The sequence below is a fragment of the Rana temporaria genome, chromosome 6 (assembly GCF_905171775.1).
Source record: "Rana temporaria chromosome 6, aRanTem1.1, whole genome shotgun sequence".
Lineage (NCBI taxonomy): Eukaryota > Metazoa > Chordata > Amphibia > Anura > Ranidae > Rana > Rana temporaria.
This window is the reverse complement of record NC_053494.1, coordinates 224,091,369-224,117,794: the sequence shown is the minus strand read 5'-3', so window position 1 is coordinate 224,117,794 and position 26,426 is coordinate 224,091,369. Positions and strand designations below refer to the sequence as shown.

The 26,426-nt window shown below is 59.9% G+C and overlaps 1 protein-coding gene across 2 annotated transcripts in view; it reads right to left on the bottom strand.

Annotated features, from left to right (window-relative positions):
- Positions 1 to 1,104: 1,104 nt before the first annotated feature.
- CCDC93 (coiled-coil domain containing 93) overlaps positions 1,105 to 26,426 on the bottom strand; it is a 32,774-nt gene continuing 7,452 nt past the window's right edge. For both annotated transcript variants that reach the window (XM_040358359.1, XM_040358358.1), the window contains 16 exons: positions 20,920 to 20,956; positions 20,713 to 20,799; positions 17,681 to 17,731; positions 17,520 to 17,606; positions 17,290 to 17,406; positions 13,747 to 13,809; positions 13,583 to 13,656; positions 12,085 to 12,166; positions 10,230 to 10,301; positions 9,964 to 10,035; positions 8,547 to 8,655; positions 8,189 to 8,271; positions 8,051 to 8,088; positions 3,626 to 3,710; positions 3,017 to 3,130; positions 1,105 to 1,295 (listed from right to left, as the gene is read on the bottom strand). In XM_040358359.1, the coding sequence (XP_040214293.1) occupies positions 1,242 to 1,295; positions 3,017 to 3,130; positions 3,626 to 3,710; positions 8,051 to 8,088; positions 8,189 to 8,271; positions 8,547 to 8,655; positions 9,964 to 10,035; positions 10,230 to 10,301; positions 12,085 to 12,166; positions 13,583 to 13,656; positions 13,747 to 13,809; positions 17,290 to 17,406; positions 17,520 to 17,606; positions 17,681 to 17,731; positions 20,713 to 20,799; positions 20,920 to 20,956 (1,225 nt within the window). In that variant the 3' untranslated portion in view covers positions 1,105 to 1,241. The remainder of the gene's footprint in view (positions 1,296 to 3,016; positions 3,131 to 3,625; positions 3,711 to 8,050; positions 8,089 to 8,188; positions 8,272 to 8,546; positions 8,656 to 9,963; positions 10,036 to 10,229; positions 10,302 to 12,084; positions 12,167 to 13,582; positions 13,657 to 13,746; positions 13,810 to 17,289; positions 17,407 to 17,519; positions 17,607 to 17,680; positions 17,732 to 20,712; positions 20,800 to 20,919; positions 20,957 to 26,426) is intronic.

The window sequence follows — 26,426 nt, the reverse complement described above, 5'->3', positions numbered from 1 at the left end:
AGAGACAGCGGATGGCGAGGACTCTACCTGGTCCTGTGGACGGAATCCTCCCGGTGCGGCCGGACCAGATTCAGAGACAGCGGATGGCGAGGACTCTACCTGGTCCTGTGGACGGAATCCTCCCGGTGCGGCCGGACCAGATTCAGAGACAGCGGATGGCGAGGACTCTACCTGGTCCTGTGGACGGAATCCTCCCGGTGCGGCCGGACCAGATTCAGAGACAGCGGATGGCGAGGACTCTACCTGGTCCTGCGGACGGAATCCTCCCGGTGCGGCCGGACCAGATTCAGAGACAGCGGATGGCGAGGACTCTACCTGGTCCTGCGGACGGAATCCTCCCGGTGCGGCCGGACCAGATTCAGAGACAGCGGATGGCGAGGACTCTACCTGGTCCTGCGGACGGAATCCTCCCGGTGCGGCCGGACCAGATTCAGGGACAGCGGATGGCGAGGACTCTACCTGGTCCTGTGGACGGAATCCTCCCGGTGCGGCCGGACCAGATTCAGAGACAGCGGATGGCGAGGACTCTACCTGGTCCTGCGGACGGAATCCTCCCGGTGCGGCCGGACCAGATTCAGAGACAGCGGATGGCGAGGACTCTACCTGGTCCTGCGGACGGAATCCTCCCGGTGCGGCCGGACCAGATTCAGAGACAGCGGATGGCGAGGACTCTACCTGGTCCTGCGGACGGAATCCTCCCGGTGCGGCCGGACCAGAGTCTTATAAATTGCTCGTCACACAAACTCTACAGACAGACGGCAGAGCTGAACTAGAAATTTAATGAATGAAAATACAAAACAGAAACCTCATCCATTCCTATACTGCCCATTCCAGGGGCCCTTCACATCTCCCCGTCATCGGCACTGCTCGGTGGGAACGGCCCCCGGGGGCCCCAGAGTCCAATCTATCTTCTGTGTACAGAGGAGCCAGGAAATGTTCTCTCTGACAGGGTGGAGTGATCGGTGGATCTCAGCTCAGTCAGGGGGGGGAGCAATCGGTGGATCTCAGTCGGGGGGGGGGGGGGGCAGTGATTGGTGGGTCTGCGCTCAGTGGGGGGGGGGGGCAATCGGTTGCACACTGTGAAGAGAGGACGGTATTAGAAGGCCCCCCCCCCCCCCGGTGTAATATCGGTGCAGAGATGGCGGGTGCAATGGTGGAGCGCAGTATGAATGGTTTGTTCCACGTCCAGCACACGATCGCTGTGGTTCTGGGGGTGGCGCCCCCCGGTGGTGACGTTCCTCTCAGGCGGATCTCTCCTTCAGCTGACTCAGCAACATCTCATTCTTCCGACATTCCTGGAAATAAAAACATTTATAGGCGGAGCTCAGTGAGGTGTACAGGGCGGAGCTCAGTGAGGTCTACAGGGCGGAGCTCAGTGAGGTGTACAGGGCGGAGCTCAGTGAGGTCTACAGGGCGGAGCTCTCCCAGAGGGGAAGGCGGGGATCTTTTAGGTGAATGGAATATTTCTGCTTTATGGACAGAGAAACATTTTACATCCAGAGGGAGCCACACCCACCAATGTACAGAGCCAATCCGACCCCAAAGTGTCTGAGAAATATGTGCCAGGGACCCCGCCTCCCAAGAACCAGGAACCCCCACCCCCCAAGAACCAGGGATCCTCGCCCAAGAACCAGGGACCCCACCTCCCAAGAACCAGGGACCCCCACCCCCCAAGAACCAGGGATCCTCGCCCAAGAACCAGGGACCCCCGCCTCCCAAGAACCAGGGACCCCGCCCCCACCCCCAAGAACCAGGGACCCGCCCCCCAAGAACCCCCGTCTCCCAAGAACCAGGGACCCCACCTCCCAAGAACCAGGGACCGCCCCCAAGAACCAGGGATCCTCGCCCAAGAACCAGCCCTCCCAAGAACCAGGGACCCCCACCCCCCTAAGAACCCCCACCTCCCAAGAACCAGCCCTCCCAAGAACCAGGGACCCCCGCCTCCCAAGAACCAGGGACCCCCGCCCTCCCAAGAACCAGGGACCCCCGCCCTCCCAAGAACCAGGGGCCCCCGCCTCCCAAGAACCAGGGACCCCCGCCTCCCAAGAACCAGGGACCCCCGCCTCCCAAGAACCAGCCCTCCCAAGAACCAGGGACCCCCGCCCTCCCAAGAACCCCCTTCTCCCAAGAACCAGAGACCCCGCCCCCCCCCAAGAACCAGGGACCCCCGCCCCCCCCAAGAACCAGGGACCCCCGCCCCCCTAAGAACCCCCACCTCCCAAGAACCAGGGACCCCGCCTCCCAAGAACCAGGGACCCCCGCCTCCCAAGAACCAGGGACCCCCGCCCTCCCAAGAACCCCCTTCTCCCAAGAACCAGAGACCCCGCCCCCCCCCAAGAACCAGGGACCCCCGCCCCCCCCAAGAACCAGGGACCCCCGCCTCCCAAGAACCAGGGACCCCCGCCCTCCCAGGAACCCCCGCCCTCCCAAGAACCAGGGACCACGCCCTCCCAAGAACCAGGGACCCCCGCCTCCCAAGAACCATCACTCCCAAGAACCAGGGACCCCCGCCCTCCCAAGAACCAGGGATCCCGCCCCGCCCGAGAACCAGGGGACCCCGCCCTCCCAAGAACCCCCGCCTCCAAAGAACCAGCACTCCCAAGAACCAGGGACCCCGCCCTCCCAAGAACCCCCGCCTCCGAAGAACCAGCACTCCCAAGAACCAGGGACCCGCCCTCCCAAGAACCAGGGACTCGCCCTCCCAAGAACCAGGGACCCCCGCCCTCCCAAGAACCACGCCCTCCTAAGAACCAGGGACCCCCGCCTCCCAAGAACCAGGGACCCCCGCCTCCCAAGAACCAGGGACCCCCGCCTCCCAAGAACCAGGGACCCCCGCCTCCCAAGAACCAGGGACCCCCGCCTCCCAAGAACCAGGGACCCCCGCCTCCCAAGAACCAGGGACCCCCGCCTCCCAAGAACCAGGGACCCCCGCCCTCCCAAAAACCAGGGATCCCGCCCCGCCCGAGAACCAGGGGACCCCGCCCTCCCAAGAACCAGGGACCCCGCCCCCTCTCACCTCTTTAAATTCTTTGATGGTCTTGAAATACAATCGCTGTTTCTCCAACAACTCCAGATATTCGTCATTCAGCTGATCCCGTCTCATCTTATTCTCCTGCTTCTTCTTCTCCATCTGAGACACAAAACCATCAGAGTCACCCCAATACCACCCATGGGGCTCCTACACCCTCCAGAGTCACCCCAATACCACCAATGGAGATCCTACACCCTCCAGAGTCATCCCAATACCACCAATGGAGATCCTACACCCTCCAGAGTCATCCCAATACCACCGATGGGGCTCCTACACCCTCCAGAGTCACCCCAATACCACCAATGGGGCTCCTACACCCTCCAGAGTCACCCCAATACCACCCATGGGGCTCCTACACCCCCCAGAGTCACCCCAATACCACCCATGGGGCTCCTACACCCCCCAGAGTCACCCCAATACCACCAATGGAGATCCTACACCCTCCAGAGTCACCCCAATACCACCAATGGAGATCCTACACCCTCCAGAGTCACCCCAATACCACTGAAGGTTTTAGCCCCTTTTCGGTTTGTGTTAGAATGACGTCTGCTCATAGGGTTCTGCTGTCCATCCCGTGTGTCTGAGGGGTCCCACCTTATTCCTGTTCTGCCGAATACCGTCCACAATCTGCTCCATCTGCCGCAGGAACTGTTCCCGAGTTCCCGAAGACGCCATCGCCCTAAGGAGAGAAGACACCCGCCATCTGTACATGACCACCATCTTCACCCATCTCCCGAACGCCATCTTCTCCCGTCCCCCGACCGCCATCTTCTCCCGTCCCCCGACCGCCATCTTCTCCCGTCCCCCGAACACCATCTTCTCCCGTCCCCCGAACACCATCTTCTCCCGTCCCCCGACCGCCATCTTCTCCCATCTCCCGAACGCCATCTTCTCCCGTCCCCCGACCGCCATCTTCTCCCGTCCCCCGACCGCCATCTTCTCCCGTCCCCCGACCGCCATCTTCTCCCATCTCCCGAACGCCATCTTCTCCCGTCCCCCGACCGCCATCTTCTCCCGTCCCCCGACCGCCATCTTCTCCCGTCCCCCGACCGCCATCTTCTCCCGTCCCCCGACCGCCATCTTCTTCTGCCCCCGAACACCATCTTCTCCCGTCCATCGAATGACATCTTCTCCCATCCCCCGAACGCCATCTTCTCCCGTCCCCCGAACACCATCTTCTCCCGTCCCCCGACCGCCATCTTCACCCATCCCCCGACCTCCATATACTCCCGTCCCCCGAACGCCATCCTATCCCGTCCCCCGACCGCCATCTTCACCCATCCCCCGACCTCCATATACTCCCGTCCCCCGAACGCCATCCTATCCCGTCCCCCGAACACCATCTTCACCCATCCCCCGACCTCCATATACTCCCGTCCCCCGACCGCCATATACTCCCGTCCCCCGAACGCCATCCTATCCCGTCCCCCGACCGTCATCTTCTCCCGTCCCCCGACCGCCATCTTCTCCCGTCCCCCGAACGCCATCCTATCCCGTCCCCCGACGGCCATCTTCTCCCATCCCCCGAACGCCATCTTCACTCATCCCCCGACCGCCATCTTCTCCCGTCCCCCGACCGCCATCTTCTCCCGTCCCCCGACCGCCATATACTCCCGTCCCCCGACCGCCATCTTCTCCCGTCCCCCGACCGCCATATACTCCCGTCCCCCGACCGCCATCTTCTCCTAACCCCGACCACAGCGACTCGTGCCTCCTCCTGACCCCGACCACAGCGACTCGCGCCTCCTCCTGACCCCGACCACAGCGACTCGCGCCTCCCCCTGACCCCGACCACAGCGACTCGCGCCTCCTCCTGACCCTGACCACAGCGACTCGCGCCTCCCCCTGACCCCGACCACAGCGACTCGTGCCTCCTCCTGACCCCGACCACAGTGACTCGTGCCTCCCCCTGACCCCGACCACAGCGACTCGCGCCTCCTCCTGACCCCGACCACAGCGACTCGCGCCTCCCCCTGACCCCGACCACAGCGACTCGCGCCTCCTCCTGACCCCGACCACAGCGACTCGCGCCTCCTCCTGACCCCGACCACAGCGACTCGCGCCTCCTCCTGACCCCGACCACAGCGACTCGCGCCTCCCCCTGACCCCGACCACAGCGAATCGCGCCTCACCCTGACCCCGACCACAGCGACTCGCGCCTCCTCCTGACCCCGACCACAGCGACTCGCGCCTCCTCCTGACCCCGACCACAGCGACTCGCGCCTCCTCCTGACCCCGACCACAGCGACTCGCGCCTCCTCCTGACCCCGACCACAGCGACTCGCGCCTCCCCCTGACCCCGACCACAGCGACTCGCGCCTCCCCCTGACCCCGACCACAGCGACTCGCGCCTCCCCCTGACCCCGACCACAGCGACTCGCGCCTCCTCCTGACCCCGACCACAGTGACTCGTGCCTCCCCCTGACCCCGACCACAGCGAATCGCGCCTCACCCTGACCCCGACCACAGCGACTCGCGCCTCCTCCTGACCCCGACCACAGCGACTCGCGCCTCCCCCTGACCCCGACCACAGCGACTCGCGCCTCCTCCTGACCCCGACCACAGCGACTCGCGCCTCCTCCTGACCCCGACCACAGCGACTCGCGCCTCCCCCTGACCCCGACCACAGCGACTCGCGCCTCCCCCTGACCCCGACCACAGCGACTCGCGCCTCCCCCTGACCCCGACCACAGCGACTCGCGCCTCCTCCTGACCCCGACCACAGCGACTCGCGCCTCCCCCTGACCCCGACCACAGCGACTCGCGCCTCCTCCTGACCCCGACCACAGCGACTCGCGCCTCCCCCTGACCCCGACCACAGCGACTCGCGCCTCCCCCTGACCCCGACCACAGCGACTCGCGCCTCCTCCTGACCCCGACCACAGCGACTCGCGCCTCCCCCTGACCCCGACCACAGCGACTCGCGCCTCCCCCTGACCCGGACCACAGCGACTCGCGCCTCCTCCTGACCCCGACCACAGCGACTCGCGCCTCCTCCTGACCCCGACCACAGCGACTCGCGCCTCCTCCTGACCCCGACCACAGCGACTCGCGCCTCCTCCTGACCCCGACCACAGCGACTCGCGCCTCCTCCTGACCCCGACCACAGCGACTCGCGCCTCCTCCTGACCCCGACCACAGCGACTCGCGCCTCCTCCTGACCCCGACCACAGCGACTCGCGCCTCCTCCTGACCCCGACCACAGCGACTCGCGCCTCCCCCTGACCCCGACCACAGCGACTCGCGCCTCCCCCTGACCCCGACCACAGCGACTCGCGCCTCCTCCTGACCCCGACCACAGCGACTCGCGCCTCCTCCTGACCCCGACCACAGCGACTCGCGCCTCCTCCTGACCCCGACCACAGCGACTCGCGCCTCCTCCTGACCCTGACCACAGCGACTCGCGCCTCCTCCTGACCCCGACCACAGCGACTCGCGCCTCCCCCTGACCCCGACCACAGCGACTCGCGCCTCCTCCTGACCCCGACCACAGCGACTCGCGCCTCCCCCTGACCCCGACCACAGCGACTCGCGCCTCCCCCTGACCCCGACCACAGCGACTCGCGCCTCCCCCTGACCCGGACCACAGCGACTCGCGCCTCCTCCTGACCCCGACCACAGCGACTCGCGCCTCCTCCTGACCCCGACCACAGCGACTCGCGCCTCCTCCTGACCCCGACCACAGCGACTCGCGCCTCCTCCTGACCCCGACCACAGCGACTCGCGCCTCCTCCTGACCCCGACCACAGCGCCTCGCGCCTCCTCCTGACCCCGACCACAGCGACTCGCGCCTCCTCCTGACCCCGACCACAGCGACTCGCGCCTCCTCCTGACCCCGACCACAGCGACTCGCGCCTCCCCCTGACCCCGACCACAGCGACTCGCGCCTCCCCCTGACCCCGACCACAGCGACTCGCGCCTCCCCCTGACCCCGACCACAGCGACTCGCGCCTCCCCCTGACCCCGACCACAGCGACTCGCGCCTCCCCCCTGACCCCGACCACAGCGACTCGCGCCTCCTCCTGACCCCGACCACAGCGACTCGTGCCTCCTCCTGACCCCGACCACAGCGACTCGCGCCTCCCCCTGACCCCGACCACAGCGACTCGCGCCTCCCCCTGACCCCGACCACAGCGACTCGCGCCTCCCCCTGACCCGGACCACAGCGACTCGCGCCTCCCCCTGACCCCGACCACAGCGACTCGCGCCTCCTCCTGACCCCGACCACAGCGACTCGCGCCTCCTCCTGACCCCGACCACAGCGACTCGCGCCTCCTCCTGACCCCGACCACAGCGACTCGCGCCTCCTCCTGACCCCGACCACAGCGACTCGCGCCTCCCCCTGACCCCGACCACAGCGACTCGCGCCTCCTCCTGACCCCGACCACAGCGACTCGCGCCTCCTCCTGACCCCGACCACAGCGACTCGCGCCTCCCCCTGACCCCGACCACAGCGACTCGCGCCTCCTCCTGACCCCGACCACAGCGACTCGCGCCTCCTCCTGACCCCGACCACAGCGACTCGCGCCTCCTCCTGACCCCGACCACAGCGACTCGCGCCTCCCCCCTGACCCCGACCACAGCGACTCGCGCCTCCCCCTGACCCCGACCACAGCGACTCGCGCCTCCCCCTGACCCCGACCACAGCGACTCGCGCCTCCTCCTGACCCCGACCACAGCGACTCGCGCCTCCTCCTGACCCCCGACCACAGCGACTCGCGCCTCCCCCTGACCCCGACCACAGCGACTCGCGCCTCCCCCTGACCCCGACCACAGCGACTCGCGCCTCCCCCTGACCTCGACCACAGCGACTCGCGCCTCCTCCTGACCCCGACCACAGCGACTCGCGCCTCCTCCTGACCTCGACCACAGCGACTCGCGCCTCCTCCTGACCTCGACCACAGCGACTCGCGCCTCCTCCTGACCCCGACCACAGCGACTCGCGCCTCCTCCTGACCCCGACCACAGCGACTCGCGCCTCCTCCTGACCCCGGCACTATAATCACAGGTTGTACTTACTGCTGGAAATTGTCATGAATAGAATTCAGCAAATTCACCTACAAAGAGAAACAAATCAGTAAACACACAGAATACGTTCCATAGGACCACACCCCCCGAAGGGAGGGGCTTCCTGTCATGTGACTCGTCATCTCTCACCTCCTTCTCCAGATAAACCTTCTTATCATCCAGAGTGTTGTAAAGTGTGAAGAATTGCTTCGTCTCCTTGTGTGTGGCCGAGACTAGAAGAAAGAAGAGGGAGGGGCCTAAGAGAGAGACTCCGCCTACTGGATGACATAAGTAATGGTCAGACAAGACAGAGAAGAAGAGGGAGGGGCCAGAGTGAGAGGCTCCACCTACTGGATGACATGAGTAATGACACTACAAGACAGAGAAGAAGAGGGAGGGGTCAGAGTGAGAGGCTCCACCTACTGGATGACATCACCCAGAGTATCTATGTTCTGTAGGAATATTGGATATGGAGGGGGCGTGGCTCTCTGGGGGGGGCGGGACTTACCTTGTGCATAGAGCTCTATGAACCTCTTCTGGTATTGGGTGAGCTCCGCTCGGCTCGGAACCTCGTCTATTTTGCGCTGCAAGATGGCAATTTCCCGATTCCTGCGAGCCTGAGAGGGAAGAGCGACACCCAATGAGGGAAGAGCGACACGCCCAATGAGGGAAGAGCGACGCGCCCAATGAGGGAAGAGCGACGCGCCCAAAGAGGGAAGAGCGACGCGCCCAATGAGGGAAGAGCGACGCGCCCAAAGAGGGAAGAGCGACGCGCCCAAAGAGGGAAGAGCGACGCGCCCAAAGAGGGAAGAGCGACACCCAATGAGGGAAGAGCGACACGCCCAACGAGGGAAGAGCGACACGCCCAACGAGGGAAGAGCGACACCCAATGAGGGAAGAGCGACACGCCCAATGAGGGAAGAGCGACACGCCCAATGAGGGAAGAGCGACACGCCCAATGAGGGAAGAGCGACACGCCCAATGAGGGAAGAGCGACACCCAATGAGGGAAGAGCGACACCCAATGAGGGAAGAGCGACACGCCCAATGAGGGAAGAGCGACACGCCCAACGAGGGAAGAGCGACACACCCAACGAGGGAAGAGCGACACGACCAATGAGGGAAGAGCGACACGACCAATGAGGGAAGAGCGACACGACCAATGAGGGAAGAGCGAGGGAAGAGCGGCACGACCAACGAGGGAAGAGCGACGCGCCCAACGAGGGAAGAGCGACACGCCCAACGAGGGAAGAGCGACACACCCAACGAGGGAAGAGCGACACACCCAATGAGGGAAGAGCGACACACCCAATGAGGGAAGAGCGACACACCCAATGAGGGAAGAGCGACACGCCCAATGAGGGAAGAGCGACACGCCCAATGAGGGAAGAGCGACACACCCAATGAGGGAAGAGCGACACGCCCAATGAGGGAAGAGCGACACACCCAATGAGGGAAGAGCGACACACCCAATGAGGGAAGAGCGACACACCCAATGAGGGAAGAGCGACACGACCAATGAGGGAAGAGCGACACGCCCAGCGAGGGAAAAGCGACACGCCCAACGAGGGAAGAGCGACGCGCCCAACGAGGGAAGAGCGACACGCCCAACGAGGGAAGAGCGACACACCCAATGAGGGAAGAGCGACACACCCAATGAGGGAAGAGCGACGCGCCCAATGAGGGAAGAGCGACACGCCCAATGAGGGAAGAGCGACACGCCCAATGAGGGAAGAGCGACACCCAATGAGGGAAGAGCGACACACCCAATGAGGGAAGAGCGACACCCAATGAGGGAAGAGCGACAACCAATGACAGTTTCCAGTTGGACATCCACAGAACGTTCCTATTCCTCGGCTGGTATTGGCCGTCCCTCAGCACACATTGGATGAGGAAGGAAGAACCCCCTTCGGGGGCGTCACTCACCAAAAGGAGGCGGATCTTCTGCAGTTTTTCTCGCTCCGCCTTCAGCTGCTGTTCAAACACCACACCCCTCTCCTGAAACCAGAAGAGGCGGAGTCACCATTCAGTCTGATGAGAGACCCGCCCCCGGGGGCCTTCGACACCCCCACAGGAACACACCCTCCCCCCACAGGGACACACCCTCCCCCCACAGGGACACACCCCCTTCCCACAGGGACACACCCCCCCCCCACAGGGACACACCCCCCCCACAACAAACCGCCCCTTACCTTCTCCTCGCTGCCCTCTGCAGATTCGGCCTTCAGACGATCGATGTTCTGCTGTAGACGGGACATCTCCTCCTGCAGACACAATGAACGGTGATCACCACATTCCCATAGAGGGACTCCGCCCACCCACCACATTCCCATAGATGGGGACTCCGCCCACCCACCACATTCCCATAGAGGGGGACTCCGCCCCTCCCACCACATTCCCATAGAGAGGACTCCGCCCCCCCACCACATTCCCATAGAGGGGGGGGGACTCCGCCCCCCCACCACATTCCCATAGAGAGGGACTCCGCCCCCCCACCACATTCCCATAGAGAGGGGGACTCCGCCCCCCCGCCACATTCCCAGAGATAAGGACTCCGCCCCCGCCACATTCCCATAGAGGGGGACTCCGCCCCCCCACCACATTCCCATAGAGAGGGACACCGCCCCCCCACCACATTCCCATAGAGGGGGACTCCGCCCCCCCACCACATTCCCATAGAGAGGGACACCGCCCCCCCCACCACATTCCCATAGAGGGGGACTCCGCCCACCCACCACATTCCCATAGATGGGGACTCCGCCCCCCACCACATTCCCATAGAGGGGGACTCCGCCCACCCACCACATTCCCATAGAGGGGGACTCCGCCCCCCCACCACATTCCCATAGAGGGGGGGGGACTCCGCCCCCCACCACATTCCCATAGAGAGGGACTCCGCCCCCCCACCACATTCCCATAGAGGGGGACTCCGCCCCACCACCACATTCCCATAGAGGGGGGACTCCGCCCCCCACCACATTCCCATAGAGGGGGACTCCGCCCACCCACCACATTCCCATAGAGAGGGGGGACTCCGCCCCCCACCACATTCCCATAGAGGGGGACTCCGCCCCCCACCACATTCCCATAGAGAGGGGGGACTCCGCCCCACCACCACATTCCCATAGAGGGGGACTCCGCCCCACCACCACATTCCCATAGAGGGGGACTCCGCCCCACCACCACATTCCCATAGAGGGGGACTCCGCCCCCCACCACATTCCCATAGAGAGGGGGGACTCCGCCCACCCACCACATTCCCATAGATGGGGACTCCACCCCCCCAACCACATTCCCATAGAGAGGGGGGACTCCGCCCCCCCCACAACATTCCCATAGAGAGGGGGGACTCCGCCCCCAGCCACATTCTCATAGAGAGGGGGGGACTCCGCCCCCCCACCACATTCCCATAGAGGGGGACTCCGCCCCCCCACCACATTCCCATAGATGGGGACTCCGCCCCCCCACCACATTCCCATAGAGAGGGGGGACTCCGCCCCCAGCCACATTCTCATAGAGAGGGGGGACTCCGCCCCCCCACCACATTCCCATAGATGGGGACTCCACCCCCCCACCACATTCCCATAGAGGGGGACTCCGCCCCCCCCACCACATTCCCATAGAGAGGGGGACTCCGCCCCCCCGCCACATTCCCATAGATGGGGACTCCGCCCACCCACCACATTCCCATAGAGAAGGAGGACTCCGCCCCCCACCACATTCCCATAGAGAGGGGGGGACTCCGCCCCACCACCACATTCCCATAGATGGGGACTCCGCCCCCCCACCACATTCCCATAGATGGGGACTCCGCCCCCCCGCCACGGCAATGAAGTCTAGACTTGTATTCTTGTGCCGGGTATGCGACTCATAAGCCGGGATGATGATGGCGGCTCCAGACAAGACAGGAAATGCAGCCTATCCCAACTCTTGATTGGCCGTTTCCTGGGACTTGTGGTGATGGCAGCATACATGCCGGGGGCGGGGTGTGGGCGGAGACTCCTCTCTGGATGATGTATAGAAGATCCGGAAACACACAGAACTCACCCGGCAATGAGCCCGGAACTGCTGCTCCTGGGACTTTAGACTCTCATTCATGGCGACCAGAGAACGCAACTTCAGCAGGACACTGTGCAGGGAGAGGAGGACCAATCATACCGATATACGCGACACCCCCAACCCCCATTATATACGCGACACCCCCAACCCCCATTATATACGCGACACCTCCATCCCCCATTATATACGCGACACCCCCATCCCCTATTATATACGCGACACCCCCATCCCCCATTATATACGTGACACCCCCATTATATACGCGACACCCCCATCCCCCATTATATACGTGACACCCCCATCCCCCATTATATACGTGACACCCCCATCCCCCATTATATACGTGACACCCCCATTATATACGCGACACCCCCATTATATACGCGACACCCCCACCCCCATTATATACGCGACACCCCCATTATATACGCGACACCCCCATCCCCCATTATATACGCGACACCCCCATCCCCCATTATATACGCGACACCCCCATCCCCCATTATATACGCGACACCCCCACCCCCATTATATATGCGACACCCCCATCATATACGCGACACCCCCCATCCCCCATTATATACGCGACACCCCCATCCCCCATTATATACGCGACACCCCCCATCCCCCATTATATACGCGACACCCCCATTATATACGCGACACCCCCATCATATACGCGACACCCCCATCCCCCATTATATACGCGACACCCCCATCCCCCATTATATACGCGACACCCCCATCCCCCATTATATACGCGACACCCCCATTATATACGCGACACCCCCATCATATACGCGACACCCCCATCCCCCATTATATACGCGACACCCCCATCCCCCATTATATACGCGACACCCCCATCCCCCATTATATACGCGACACCCCCATTATATACGCGACACCCCCACCCCCATTATATACGCGACACCCCCATTATATACGCGACACCCCCATCATATACGCGACACCCCCATCCCCCATTATATACGCGACACCCCCATCCCCTATTATATATACGCGACACCCCCATCCCCCATTATATACGCGACACCCCCACCCCCATTATATATGCGACACCCCCATCATATACGCGACACCCCCATCCCCCATTATATACGCGACACCCCCATCCCCCATTATATACGCGACACCCCCACCCCCATTATATACGCGACACCCCCATCCCCCATTATATACGCGACACCCCCATCCCCCATTATATACGCGACACCTCCATCCCCCATTATATACGCGACACCCCCATCCCCCATTATATACGCGACACCCCCATTATATACGCGACACCCCCATTCCCCATACTCTGACATTATATAATGGGCTTCCCCTGTGCTGTGACATATGGGGAGGATGAGATGCATTGGGGAGGGGGGGGGGGTGAGATGGAATGGGGTGGGGGGGGATGGGATGAGATGGGGGGGGGTGAGATGGATTGGGGGGGGGGAGGGGATTGGTCTCTCACCCCGGATCGGCGTTGGACTCCACGCTCTCCAGACTGGAAAGTTCTTCATCCAGTTTCTCGGAGAATTCTGTGATCTGAACACAGGAAGAGGATATTTAGCATAGGCAGAAAAATGCTCCGCCTACAAATCCCACCCCCTACCATAAACCCCGCCCTCGACTTACCTCCGCCAGCTTCTTCTTGGCTTCATCGCACTCAGCGCGGATTTGGGAGGATTTCCCCTTCAGCTGGGAGAGAAGACAAAGTCACCGCTACAACATAACTCCGCCCCTCAATGTACAGCACCGGAATATAACTCCGCCCCTCATAGTGAGCACTGCCGGCCTATAACTCCGCCCCTCATAGTGCACACCGCTGGTCTATAACTCCGCCCTCAATGTACAGCACCGGAATATAACTCCGCCCCTAGTAGTGCACACCACTGGCCTATAACTCCGCCCCTCGTAGTGCACACCGCCGCTGTTCTGTCACAAGAGCCAATCCATGGAGATCTCCAATCACGTGACTTCCGGTTGCTGTAAAGTGTCAGTAATTGGAGATTTGGATGAGTTGCTGTGATGACATCACCGGGAAGTGTTTACACTCCGATATGCCAAATAATGATACCAACCAACAACATGGCCGCCTCCAAGGCGGAGACAACTTTCTCCTTCTTAGCCGCTGTTCTATGAAGAGAGTAAAGTCTCCGTATATCGGAATGTATTCACTTCCCGGTGATGTCATCAAAATCTCCTCCAATCACTGACACTTTACAATAACAGGAAGTCACGCGATTGGAGATCTCTACTGCGCGCTTCATCCCCGGTCCCCGCTCCTCCACGCAATTCATCCCTTCCCCCCCGGTGCTCTTCATCCCTACTCCCGGCTCCACCACGCAATTCATCCCTTCCCCCCGCAATTCATCCCTTCCCCCCGGTGCTCTTCATCCCCGCTCCACCGCAACCTCCCGCTTCCTATTCCACCCAACCTCCCCTCCCGCTCCCCATTCCACCCAACCTCCCCTCCCGCTCCCCATTCCACCCAACCTCCCCTCCCCATTCCACCCAACCTCCCCTCCCGCTCCCCATTCCACCCAACCTCCCCTCCCGCTCCCCATTCCACCCAACCTCCCCTCCCGCTCCCCATTCCACCCAACCTCCCCTCCCGCTCCCCATTCCACCCAACCTCCCCTCCCCATTCCACCCCCCCCCCCCTCCCGCTCCCCATTCCACCCAACCTCCCCTCCCGCTCCCCATTCCACCCAACCTCCCCTCCCGCTCCCCATTCCACCCAACCTCCCCTCCCGCTCCCCATTCCACCCAACCTCCCCTCCCCATTCCACCCAACCTCCCCTCCCCATTCCACCCAACCTCCCCTCCCGCTCCCCATTCCACCCAACCTCCCCTCCCCATTCCACCCAACCTCCCCTCCCGCTCCCCATTCCACCCAACCTCCCCTCCCGCTCCCCATTCCACCCAACCTCCCCTCCCGCTCCCCATTCCACCCAACCTCCCCTCCCCATTCCACCCAACCTCCCCTCCCGCTCCCCATTCCACCCAACCTCCCCTCCCGCTCCCCATTCCACCCAACCTCCCCTCCCGCTCCCCATTCCACCCAACCTCCCCTCCCCATTCCACCCAACCTCCCCTCCCGCTCCCCATTCCACCCAACCTCCCCTCCCGCTCCCCATTCCACCCAACCTCCCCTCCCCATTCCACCCAACCTCCCCTCCCGCTCCCCATTCCACCCAACCTCCCCTCCCGCTCCCCATTCCACCCAACCTCCCCTCCCGCTCCCCATTCCACCCAACCTCCCCTCCCCATTCCACCCAACCTCCCCTCCCGCTCCCCATTCCACCCAACCTCCCCTCCCGCTCCCCATTCCACCCAACCTCCCCTCCCCATTCCACCCAACCTCCCCTCCCGCTCCCCATTCCACCCAACCTCCCCTCCCGCTCCCCATTCCACCCAACCTCCCCTCCCGCTCCCCATTCCACCCAACCTCCCCTCCCCATTCCACCCAACCTCCCCTCCCGCTCCCCATTCCACCCAACCTCCCCTCCCGCTCCCCATTCCACCCAACCTCCCCTCCCGCTCCCCATTCCACCCAACCTCCCCTCCCCATTCCACCCAACCTCCCCTCCCCATTCCACCCAACCTCCCCTCCCGCTCCCCATTCCACCCAACCCCCCCTCCCCATTCCACCCAACCTCCCCTCCCGCTCCCCATTCCACCCAACCTCCCCTCCCCATTCCACCCAACCTCCCCCCCCGCTCCCCATTCCACCCAACCTCCCCTCCCGCTCCCCATTCCACCCAACCTCCCCTCCCGCTCCCCATTCCACCCAACCTCCCCTCCCGCTCCCCATTCCACCCAACCTCCCCTCCCGCTCCCCATTCCACCCAACCTCCCCTCCCGCTCCCCATTCCACCCAACCTCCCCTCCCCATTCCACCCAACCTCCCCTCCCGCTCCCCATTCCACCCAACCTCCCCTCCCGCTCCCCATTCCACCCAACCTCCCCTCCCGCTCCCCATTCCACCCAACCTCCCCTCCCGCTCCCCATTCCACCCAACCTCCCCTCCCGCTCCCCATTCCACCCAACCTCCCCTCCCGCTCCCCATTCCACCCAACCTCCCCTCCCCATTCCACCCAACCTCCCCTCCCGCTCCCCATTCCACCCAACCTCCCCTCCCCATTCCACCCAACCTCCCCTCCCGCTCCCCATTCCACCCAACCTTCCCTCCCGCTCCCCATTCCACCCAACCTTCCCTCCCGCTCCCCATTCCACCCAACCTTCCGCTCCCCATTCCACCCAACCTCCCGCTCCCCATTCCACTCCCCATTCCACCCAACCTCCTGCTCCCCATTCCACCCAACCTCCCCTCCCCATTCCACCCAACCTCCCCTCCCGCTCCCCATTCCACCCAACCTCCCCTCCCGCTCCCCATTCCACCCAACCTTCCGCTCCCCATTCCACCCAACCTCCCGCTCCCCATTCCACCCAACCTCCCCTCCTGCTCCCCATTCCACCCAACCTCCCGCTCCCCATTCCACCCAACCTCCCGCTCCCCATTCCACCCAACCTCCAGCTCCCCATTTCACCCAACCTCCAGCTCCCCATTTCACCCAACCTCCCGCTCCCCATTTCACCCAACCTCCCGCTCCCTATTCCACCCAACCTCCAGCTCCCCATTTCATGCAACCTCCCGCTCCCTATTCCACCCAACCTCCCGCTCCCTATTCCACCCAACCTCCAGCTCCCTATTCCACCCAACCTCCCGCTCCCTATTCCACCCAACCTCCCGCTCCCTATTCCACCCAACCTCCCGCTCCCTATTCCACCCAACCTCCAGCTCCCCATTTCATGCAACCTCCCGCTCCCTATTCCACCCAACCTCCCGCTCCCTATTCCACCCAACCTCCCCCTATTCCACCCAACCTCCCGCTCCCTATTCCACCCAACCTCCCGCTCCCCATTTCACCCAACCTCCCGCTCCCCATTTCACCCAACCTCCCGCTCCCCATTCCACCCAACCTCCAGCTCCCCATTTCATGCAACCTCCCGCTCCCTATTCCACCCAACCTCCCGCTCCCTATTCCACCCAACCTCCCCCTATTCCACCCAACCTCCCGCTCCCTATTCCACCCAACCTCCCGCTCCCCATTTCACCCAACCTCCAGCTCCCCATTCCACCCAACCTCCCGCTCCGGCTCCGCCTCCACTGACCTCCTCCCGGGTTTTGCTCCTCTGGGTGATCTGCTTGTTCAGAGCGGCCACCTTCCTCCGATGTTGCTGAGCGGCTCCCAGACTCTCCGGTCTCTCCTCAGCGCTGAGCTCTAATTGCTGGAATAGAGAAGACGGAAGATGATCGTGGGGGGTGGAGCCTGGCTGATCGACCAATCAGTGCAGAGAATGGTGTCATTATTGGACGATGATCACGATTTGTGACGCCTCACCTTCTCTGCGTATTCCGTCACCATCTGCTTTATCTCATCCGACTGCAAGCCCACAATCTGCCCCACCGTGCTCGCCATCAGCCGTCCCTGGAAGGACATGGAAGGTTTACACCACAAGACTTCCCGTCATCCCAGAGACACTTACCTGATCCGAGACTTACCTGATCCAAGTCCATGGCCGCCATTCCCGTCATCAGAGCCTTGATACGCAGCTAGAGGAAACAAACCAATCACATTAAATAATAAATTCCACTGCGCTACTGTGAGTAAACAGAGTAATGAAAAAGTGATGTGTAAATAATACCTGAGGCAGCTATATCTAAAAGGTGTTCACATAACACAATAAGAGAAAACAAACTGAATAAATGGTGATAAGCGCTCCAGGTATGTGATGGAACACAATACAGTATATGAGCAAATGAATAAAACACAATCAAATAAAAAGGGGGTGAGTGACCAAACTCAAAAATGTGCTGTGCGTGTCAAAGTGAACACTGGATTTAACTGAAAAGCAGTAGTGTAAGGACACCGTGAAACACTATGGGGGTGTCGCGTCCCCTGTGTATCAAGAGTCACTACAAAGTGCACATGTGCATATAAATAATGTAAAAGGATAAATGGTGATAATAGGTAATCCCTAGATAGATCTAAAATAGGCAGCAATATTGATGGTGATATGACAGTCTATTGGTGAGGATGGTGGAATGTTCACATATGACAATTCCTGTATGCAAGGCAGTGATATGGGGATCCTTATTGGTATTGTAGTTCCCTTACCATGAAGGTGCTATATGTACGCATATAGGGATATCCCTCAGGGTTTCCAAACGCCTATTCCCTTGGGTCACTCAATGCAGGTATTTTCAGCAGGTGTATGCCTTGAAGATGTTGATAGTATTGGTCCTCCGGGTCTCCAATTACTCGGTTGGCTGCAGCTGCTGCATCGCTCCAAAAGGGGTCCAAATGGTGGTATTCCAATGGGTAAAGCAATGGGATAAGGAGAAAAGATTGCCTCCGATTGTGTAGTGGGTTTAGGGATCCAAAAATTATTTATTCCCCTGATGAAGTCACGAGGTGCGTGACGTAACGCCGTAGGGAGTCGCAAGCCGAGACCGAGGAAATCACTCACACAAGCCGGAGGCCACAGGACGTAGGCGGTAATTTCAAATGCCACGTCTGCACTGTATCCACCAGCGCTGTTTGGAAATATCTAACCGCCGTCTGAGCTATCCTCTGTATCACCTGCTTTTTATATGTTCTTAAATAAATAATTTTTGGATCCCTAAACCCACTACACAATCGGAGGCAATCTTTTCTCCTTATCCCATTGCTTTACCCATTGGAATACCACCATTTGGACCCCTTTTGGAGCGATGCAGCAGCTGCAGCCAACCGAGTAATTGGAGACCCGGAGGACCAATACTATCAACATCTTCAAGGCATACACCTGCTGAAAATACCTGCATTGAGTGACCCAAGGGAATAGGCGTTTGGAAACCCTGAGGGATATCCCTATATGCGTACATATAGCACCTTCATGGTAAGGGAACTACAATACCAATAAGGATCCCCATATCACTGCCTTGCATACAGGAATTGTCATATGTGAACATTCCACCATCCTCACCAATAGACTGTCATATCACCATCAATATTGCTGCCTATTTTAGATCTATCTAGGGATTACCTATTATCACCATTTATCCTTTTACATTATTTATATGCACATGTGCACTTTGTAGTGACTCTTGATACACAGGGGACGCGACACCCCCATAGTGTTTCACGGTGTCCTTACACTACTGCTTTTCAGTTAAATCCAGTGTTCACTTTGACACGCACAGCACATTTTTGAGTTTGGTCACTCACCCCCTTTTTATTTGATTGTGTTTTATTCATTTGCTCATATACTGTATTGTGTTCCATCACAAACCAATCACATTACTGCAGAGGTCCTACAACCCGCCCACTATATACTGTCCCTGGAAATCCTCTACAACACCGGGGGGCCCCTCTACTCAGTCCATTGTAGCCTCCCAGTGCCTCGCACCCCACCGCACCCTCTCACCCACCTTGCAGGTCAGTACCGGGGAAGTGACCCGGGAGCAACAAACCCATCTTCTCTCTCATCCACCGACAGACATTCAGAAAGAGAAAACTACAGAACTGGGGCCACCTGCAGCTAAGAGACACCTGGGAGGAGCCGACACCTGCAGCCAAGAGACGCCTGGGAGGAGCCGACACCTGCAGCCAAGAGACGCCTGGGAGGAGCCGACACCTGCAGCCAAGAGACGCCTGGGAGGAGCCGACACCTGCAGCCAAGAGACGCCTGGGAGGAGCCGACACCTGCAGCCAAGAGACACCTGGGAGGAGCCGACACCTGCAGCCAAGAGACGCCTGGGAGGAGCCGACACCTGCAGCCAAGAGACGCCTGGGGGGAGCCGACACCTGCAGCCAAGAGACACCTGGGAGGAGCCGACACCTGCAGCCAAGAGACACCTGGGAGGAGCCGACACCTGCAGCCAAGAGACGCCTGGGAGGAGCCGACACCTGCAGCCAAGAAACACCTGGGAGGAGCCGACACCTGCAGCCAAGAGACACCTGGGAGGAGCCGACACCTGCAGCTAAGAGATGCCTGGGAGGAGCCGACACCTGCAGCTAAGAGACACCTGGGAGGAGATGACACCTGCAGCCAAGAGAGGTCTGGGAGGAGCCGACACCTGCAGCTAAGAGACACCTGGGAGGAGCCGACACCTGCAGCCAAGAGACGCCTGGGAGGAGCCGACACCTGCAGCTAAGAGACACCTGGGAGGAGCCGACACCTGCAGCCAAGAGACGCCTGGGAGGAGCCGACACCTGCAGCCAAGAAACACCTGGGAGGAGCCGACACCTGCAGCCAAGAGACACCTGGGAGGAGACGACACCTGCAGCCAAGAGACACCTGGGAGGAGCCGACACCTGCAGCCAAGAGACACCTGGGAGGAGACGACACCTGCAGCTAAGAGACACCTGGGAGAAGATGACACCTGCAGCTAAGAGACACCTGGGAGGAGACGACACCTGCAGCTAAAAGAGAGCTCTCCTTCTGGAGGACAGACAGAGGGACAGAACAATGGAGAGATCTCCCATTCCACAGACAAGGCGGAGCCACCTCTTGTACCACCCCCCCGAGCCTCAGACGGCGACCACTTACCTCTTCCTGAGCTTGCAGCTCTTCCTCCTCCCTGGACTCCCCTTTACCGGCCAGTCCAGACGGGACAGACACCTTGTGCTCCTCCGGCTGAGGAGAAAACAAAGAGGACAGTTATATGTCAGCACTTTGCAGGTCCCACAGGGGGCGCTACAACAGGAAATGATTATCTGCCCCCACCCACAATTCCAGAGAAGAATGGATACCAACCTTATCCGTCCTCCCCGGCTTGCTGAGTCCGTACCGCCTGAAACACACAATGATGACATCATGAGAGGGGAGGATCACCGGGTGATGTCATACAGAGAGGGGCGGAGGAAGACACCGGTGATGTCATACAGAGAGGGGCGGAGGAATAGACACAGACACCGGTGATGTCATACAGAGAGGGGCGGAGGAATAGACACTGGTGATGTCATACAGAGAGGGGCGGAGGAATAGACACAGACACCGGTGATGTCATACAGAGGGGGGCGGAGGAATAGACACTGGTGATGTCATACAGAGAGGGGCGGAGGAATAGACACAGACACCGGTGATGTCATACAGAGGGGGGCGGAGGAATAGACACCGGTGATGTCATACAGAGAGGGGCGGAGGAATAGACACAGACACCGGTGATGTCATACAGAGAGGGGCGGAGGAATAGACACAGACACCGGTGATGTCATACAGAGAGGGGCGGAGGAATAGACACAGACACCGGTGATGTCATACAGAGAGGGGCGGAGGAATAGACACCGGTGATGTCATACAGAGAGGGGCGGAGGAATAGACACAGACACCGGGTGATGTCATACAGAGAGGGGCGGAGGAATAGACACAGACACCGGTGATGTCATACAGAGAGGGGCGGAGGAATAGACACCGGTGATGTCATACAGAGAGGGGAGGAGGAATAGACACCGGTGATGTCATACAGAGAGGGGCGGAGGAATAGACACAGACACCGGTGATGTCATACAGAGAGGGGAGGAGGAATAGACACAGACACCGGTGATGTCATACAGAGAGGGGCGGAGGAATAGACACAAGCACTGAGTGATGTCATACAGAGAGGGGCGGAGGAATAGACACCGGTGATGTCATACAGAGAGGGGCGGAGGAATAGACACAGACACCGGTGATGTCATACAGAGAGGGGCGGAGGAATAGACACCGGTGATGTCATACAGAGAGGGGCGGAGGAATAGACACCGGTGATGTCATACAGAGAGGGGCGGAGGAATAGACACCGGTGATGTCATACAGAGAGGGGCGGAGGAATAGACACAGACACCGGTGATGTCATACAGAGAGGGGCGGAGGAATAGACACCGGTGATGTCATACAGAGAGGGGCGGAGGAATAGACACCGGTGATGTCATACAGAGAGGGGCGGAGGAATAGACACCGGTGATGTCATACAGGGAGGGGCGGAGGAATAGACACCGGTGATGTCATACAGAGAGGGGCGGAGGAATATACACAAACACTGAGTGATGTCATACAGAGAGGGGCGGAGGAATAGACACAGACACCGGGTGATGTCATACAGAGAGGGGCGGAGGAATAGACACAAGCACCGGGTGATGTCATACAGAGAGGGGCGGAGGAATAGACACAGACACCGGTGATGTCATACAGAGAGGGGCGGAGGAATAGACACAGACACCGGTGATGTCATACAGAGAGGGGCGGAGGAATAGACACCGGTGATGTCATACAGAGAGGGGCGGAGGAATAGACACAGACACCGGGTGATGTCATACAGAGAGGGGCGGAGGAATAGACACAGACACCGGTGATGTCATACAGAGAGGGGCGGAGGAATAGACACCGGTGATGTCATACAGAGAGGGGCGGAGGAATAGACACAGACACCGGGTGATGTCATACAGAGAGGGGCGGAGGAATAGACACCGGTGATGTCATACAGAGAGGGGCGGAGGAATAGACACAGACACCGGGTGATGTCATACAGAGAGGGGAGGAGGAATAGACACCGGGTGATGTCATACAGAGAGGGGCGGAGGAATAGACACAGACACCGGTGATGTCATACAGAGAGGGGCGGAGGAATAGACACAAACACTGAGTGATGTCATACAGAGAGGGGCGGAGGAACAGACACCGGTGATGTCATACAGAGAGGGGCGGAGGAATAGACACCGGTGATGTCATACAGAGAGGGGCGGAGGAATAGACACCGGTGATGTCATACAGAGAGGGGCGGAGGAATAGACACAGACACCGGTGATGTCATACAGAGAGGGGCGGAGGAATAGACACAGACACCGGGTGATGTCATACAGAGAGGGGCGGAGGAATAGACACAGACACCGGTGATGTCATAGAGAGGGGCGGAGGAATAGACACCGGTGATGTCATACAGAGAGGGGCGGAGGAATAGACACAGACACCGGTGATGTCATACAGAGAGGGGCGGAGGAATAGACACCGGTGATGTCATACAGAGAGGGGCGGAGGAATAGACACCGGTGATGTCATACAGAGAGGGGCGGAGGAATAGACACAGACACCGGTGATGTCATACAGAGAGGGGCGGAGGAATAGACACAGACACCGGTGATGTCATACAGAGAGGGGCGGAGGAATAGACACCGGTGATGTCATACAGAGAGGGGCGGAGGAATAGACACAGACACCGGTGATGTCATACAGAGAGGGGCGGAGGAATAGACACAGACACCGGGTGATGTCATACAGGGAGGGGCGGAGGAATAGACACCGGGTGATGTCATACAGAGAGGGGCGGAGGAATAGACACAGACACCGGTGATGTCATACAGAGAGGGGCGGAGGAATAGACACCGGTGATGTCATACAGAGAGGGGCGGAGGAATAGACACAGACACCGAGTGATGTCATACAGAGAGGGGAGGAGGAATAGACACCGGTGATGTCATACAGAGAGGGGCGGAGGAATAGACACAGACACCGAGTGATGTCATACAGAGAGGGGCGGAGGAATAGACACTGGTGATGTCATACAGAGAGGGGCGGAGGAATAGACACCGGTGATGTCATACAGAGAGGGGCGGAGGAATAGACACCGGTGATGTCATACAGAGAGGGGAGGAGGAATAGACACCGGTGATGTCATACAGAGAGGGGCGGAGGAATAGACACAGACACCGGTGATGTCATACAGAGAGGGGAGGAGGAATAGACACAGACACCGGTGATGTCATACAGGGAGGGGCGGAGGAATAGACACAAGCACTGAGTGATGTCATACAGAGAGGGGCGGAGGAATAGACACAGACACCGGTGATGTCATACAGAGAGGGGAGGAGGAATAGACACAGACACCGGGTGATGTCATACAGAGAGGGGCGGAGGAATAGACACAAGCACCGGGTGATGTCATACAGAGAGGGGCGGAGGAATAGACACAGACACCGGTGATGTCATACAGAGAGGGGCGGAGGAATAGACACCGGTGATGTCATACAGAGAGGGGCGGAGGAATAGACACCGGTGATGTCATACAGAGAGGGGCGGAGGAATAGACACAGACACCGGTGATGTCATACAGAGAGGGGCGGAGGAATAGACACAGACACCGGTGATGTCATACAGAGAGGGGCGGAGGAATAGACACAGACACCGGTGATGTCATACAGAGAGGGGCGGAGGAATAGACACCGGTGATGTGATACAGAGAGGGGCGGAGGAATAGACACAGACACCGGTGATGTCATACAGAGAGGGGCGGAGGAATAGACACAGACACCGGTGATGTCATACAGAGAGGGGCGGAGGAATAGACACAGACACCGGTGATGTCATACAGAGAGGGGCGGAGGAATAGACACAGACACCGGTGATGTCATACAGAGAGGGGCGGAGGAATAGACACAGACACCGGGTGATGTCATACAGAGAGGGGCGGAGGAATAGACACCGGTGATGTCATACAGAGGACAGGAGGAGAGATCAGATTACAGACACCGGGTGATGTCATACAGAGAGGGGCGGAGGAATAGACACAGACACCGGTGATGTCATACAGAGAGGGGCGGAGGAATAGACACAGACACCGGTGATGTCATACAGAGAGGGGCGGAGGAATAGACACAGACACCGGTGATGTCATACAGAGAGGGGCGGAGGAATAGACACAGACACCGGTGATGTCATACAGAGAGGGGCGGAGGAATAGACACAGACACCGGTGATGTCATACAGAGAGGGGCGGAGGAATAGACACAGACACCGGGTGATGTCATACAGAGAGGGGCGGAGGAATAGACACAGACACCGGGTGATGTCATACAGAGAGGGGCGGAGGAATAGACACCGGTGATGTCATACAGAGAGGGGCGGAGGAATAGACACCGGTGATGTCATACAGAGAGGGGCGGAGGAATAGACACAGACACCGGTGATGTCATACAGAGAGGGGCGGAGGAATAGACACAGACACCAGTGATGTCATACAGAGAGGGGCGGAGGAATAGACACAGACACCGGTGATGTCATACAGAGAGGGGCGGAGGAATAGACACAGACACCGGGTGATGTCATACAGAGAGGGGCGGAGGAATAGACACAGACACCGGTGATGTCATACAGAGAGGGGCGGAGGAATAGACACAGACACCGGTGATGTCATACAGAGAGGGGCGGAGGAATATACACCGGTGATGTCATACAGAGAGGGGCGGAGGAATAGACACCGGTGATGTCATACAGAGAGGGGCGGAGGAATAGACACCGGTGATGTCATACAGAGAGGGGCGGAGGAATAGACACCGGTGATGTCATACAGAGAGGGGCGGAGGAATAGACACTGGTGATGTCATACAGAGAGGGGCGGAGGAATAGACACTGGTGATGTCATACAGAGAGGGGCGGAGGAATAGACACAGACACCGGTGATGTCATACAGAGAGGGGCGGAGGAATAGACACCGGTGATGTCATACAGAGAGGGGCGGAGGAATAGACACCGGGTGATGTCATACAGAGAGGGGCGGAGGAATAGACACAGACACCGGTGATGTCATACAGAGAGGGGCGGAGGAATAGACACAGACACCGGTGATGTCATACAGAGAGGGGCGGAGGAATAGACACCGGTGATGTCATACAGAGAGGGGCGGAGGAATAGACACCGGTGATGTCATACAGAGAGGGGCGGAGGAATAGACACTGGTGATGTCATACAGAGAGGGGCGGAGGAATAGACACAGACACCGGTGATGTCATACAGAGAGGGGCGGAGGAATAGACACAGACACCGGTGATGTCATACAGAGAGGGGCAGAGGAATAGACACCGGTGATGTCATACAGAGGACAGGAGGAGAGATCAGATTACAGACGGAGGAAAACTCGTCCCTCATTGTACATGTGAAGCTTCAGGAGGTGACAGTGCAGTCCTGGCCTTATTGCTGAGTTTTCATTATCCCGCCCCCTTCCTTGGAGGTCACACCCACCACCACTTTTTAGGTCACACCTCTTGATTAAAAAACAGGGGGAAAGGGGGCGCCCACTAAGTGTAGCATTAAAATCCTCCACTTTAGTGAAATAGAGCTGTCAGCTCAGAAGTCACCACCAGAACCTCGCTGTCAGCTCACCGACGTCCCTTCCTGCCGTGCAGACACCGGGACCTGAGTGGGAGGATCAGGACCACTGAAACAGGAAGTGCTAGTAACCACCCTGGAGAGCACAGGGGAGGAAGTGACATCACGTGGGCGTGGCTACACAT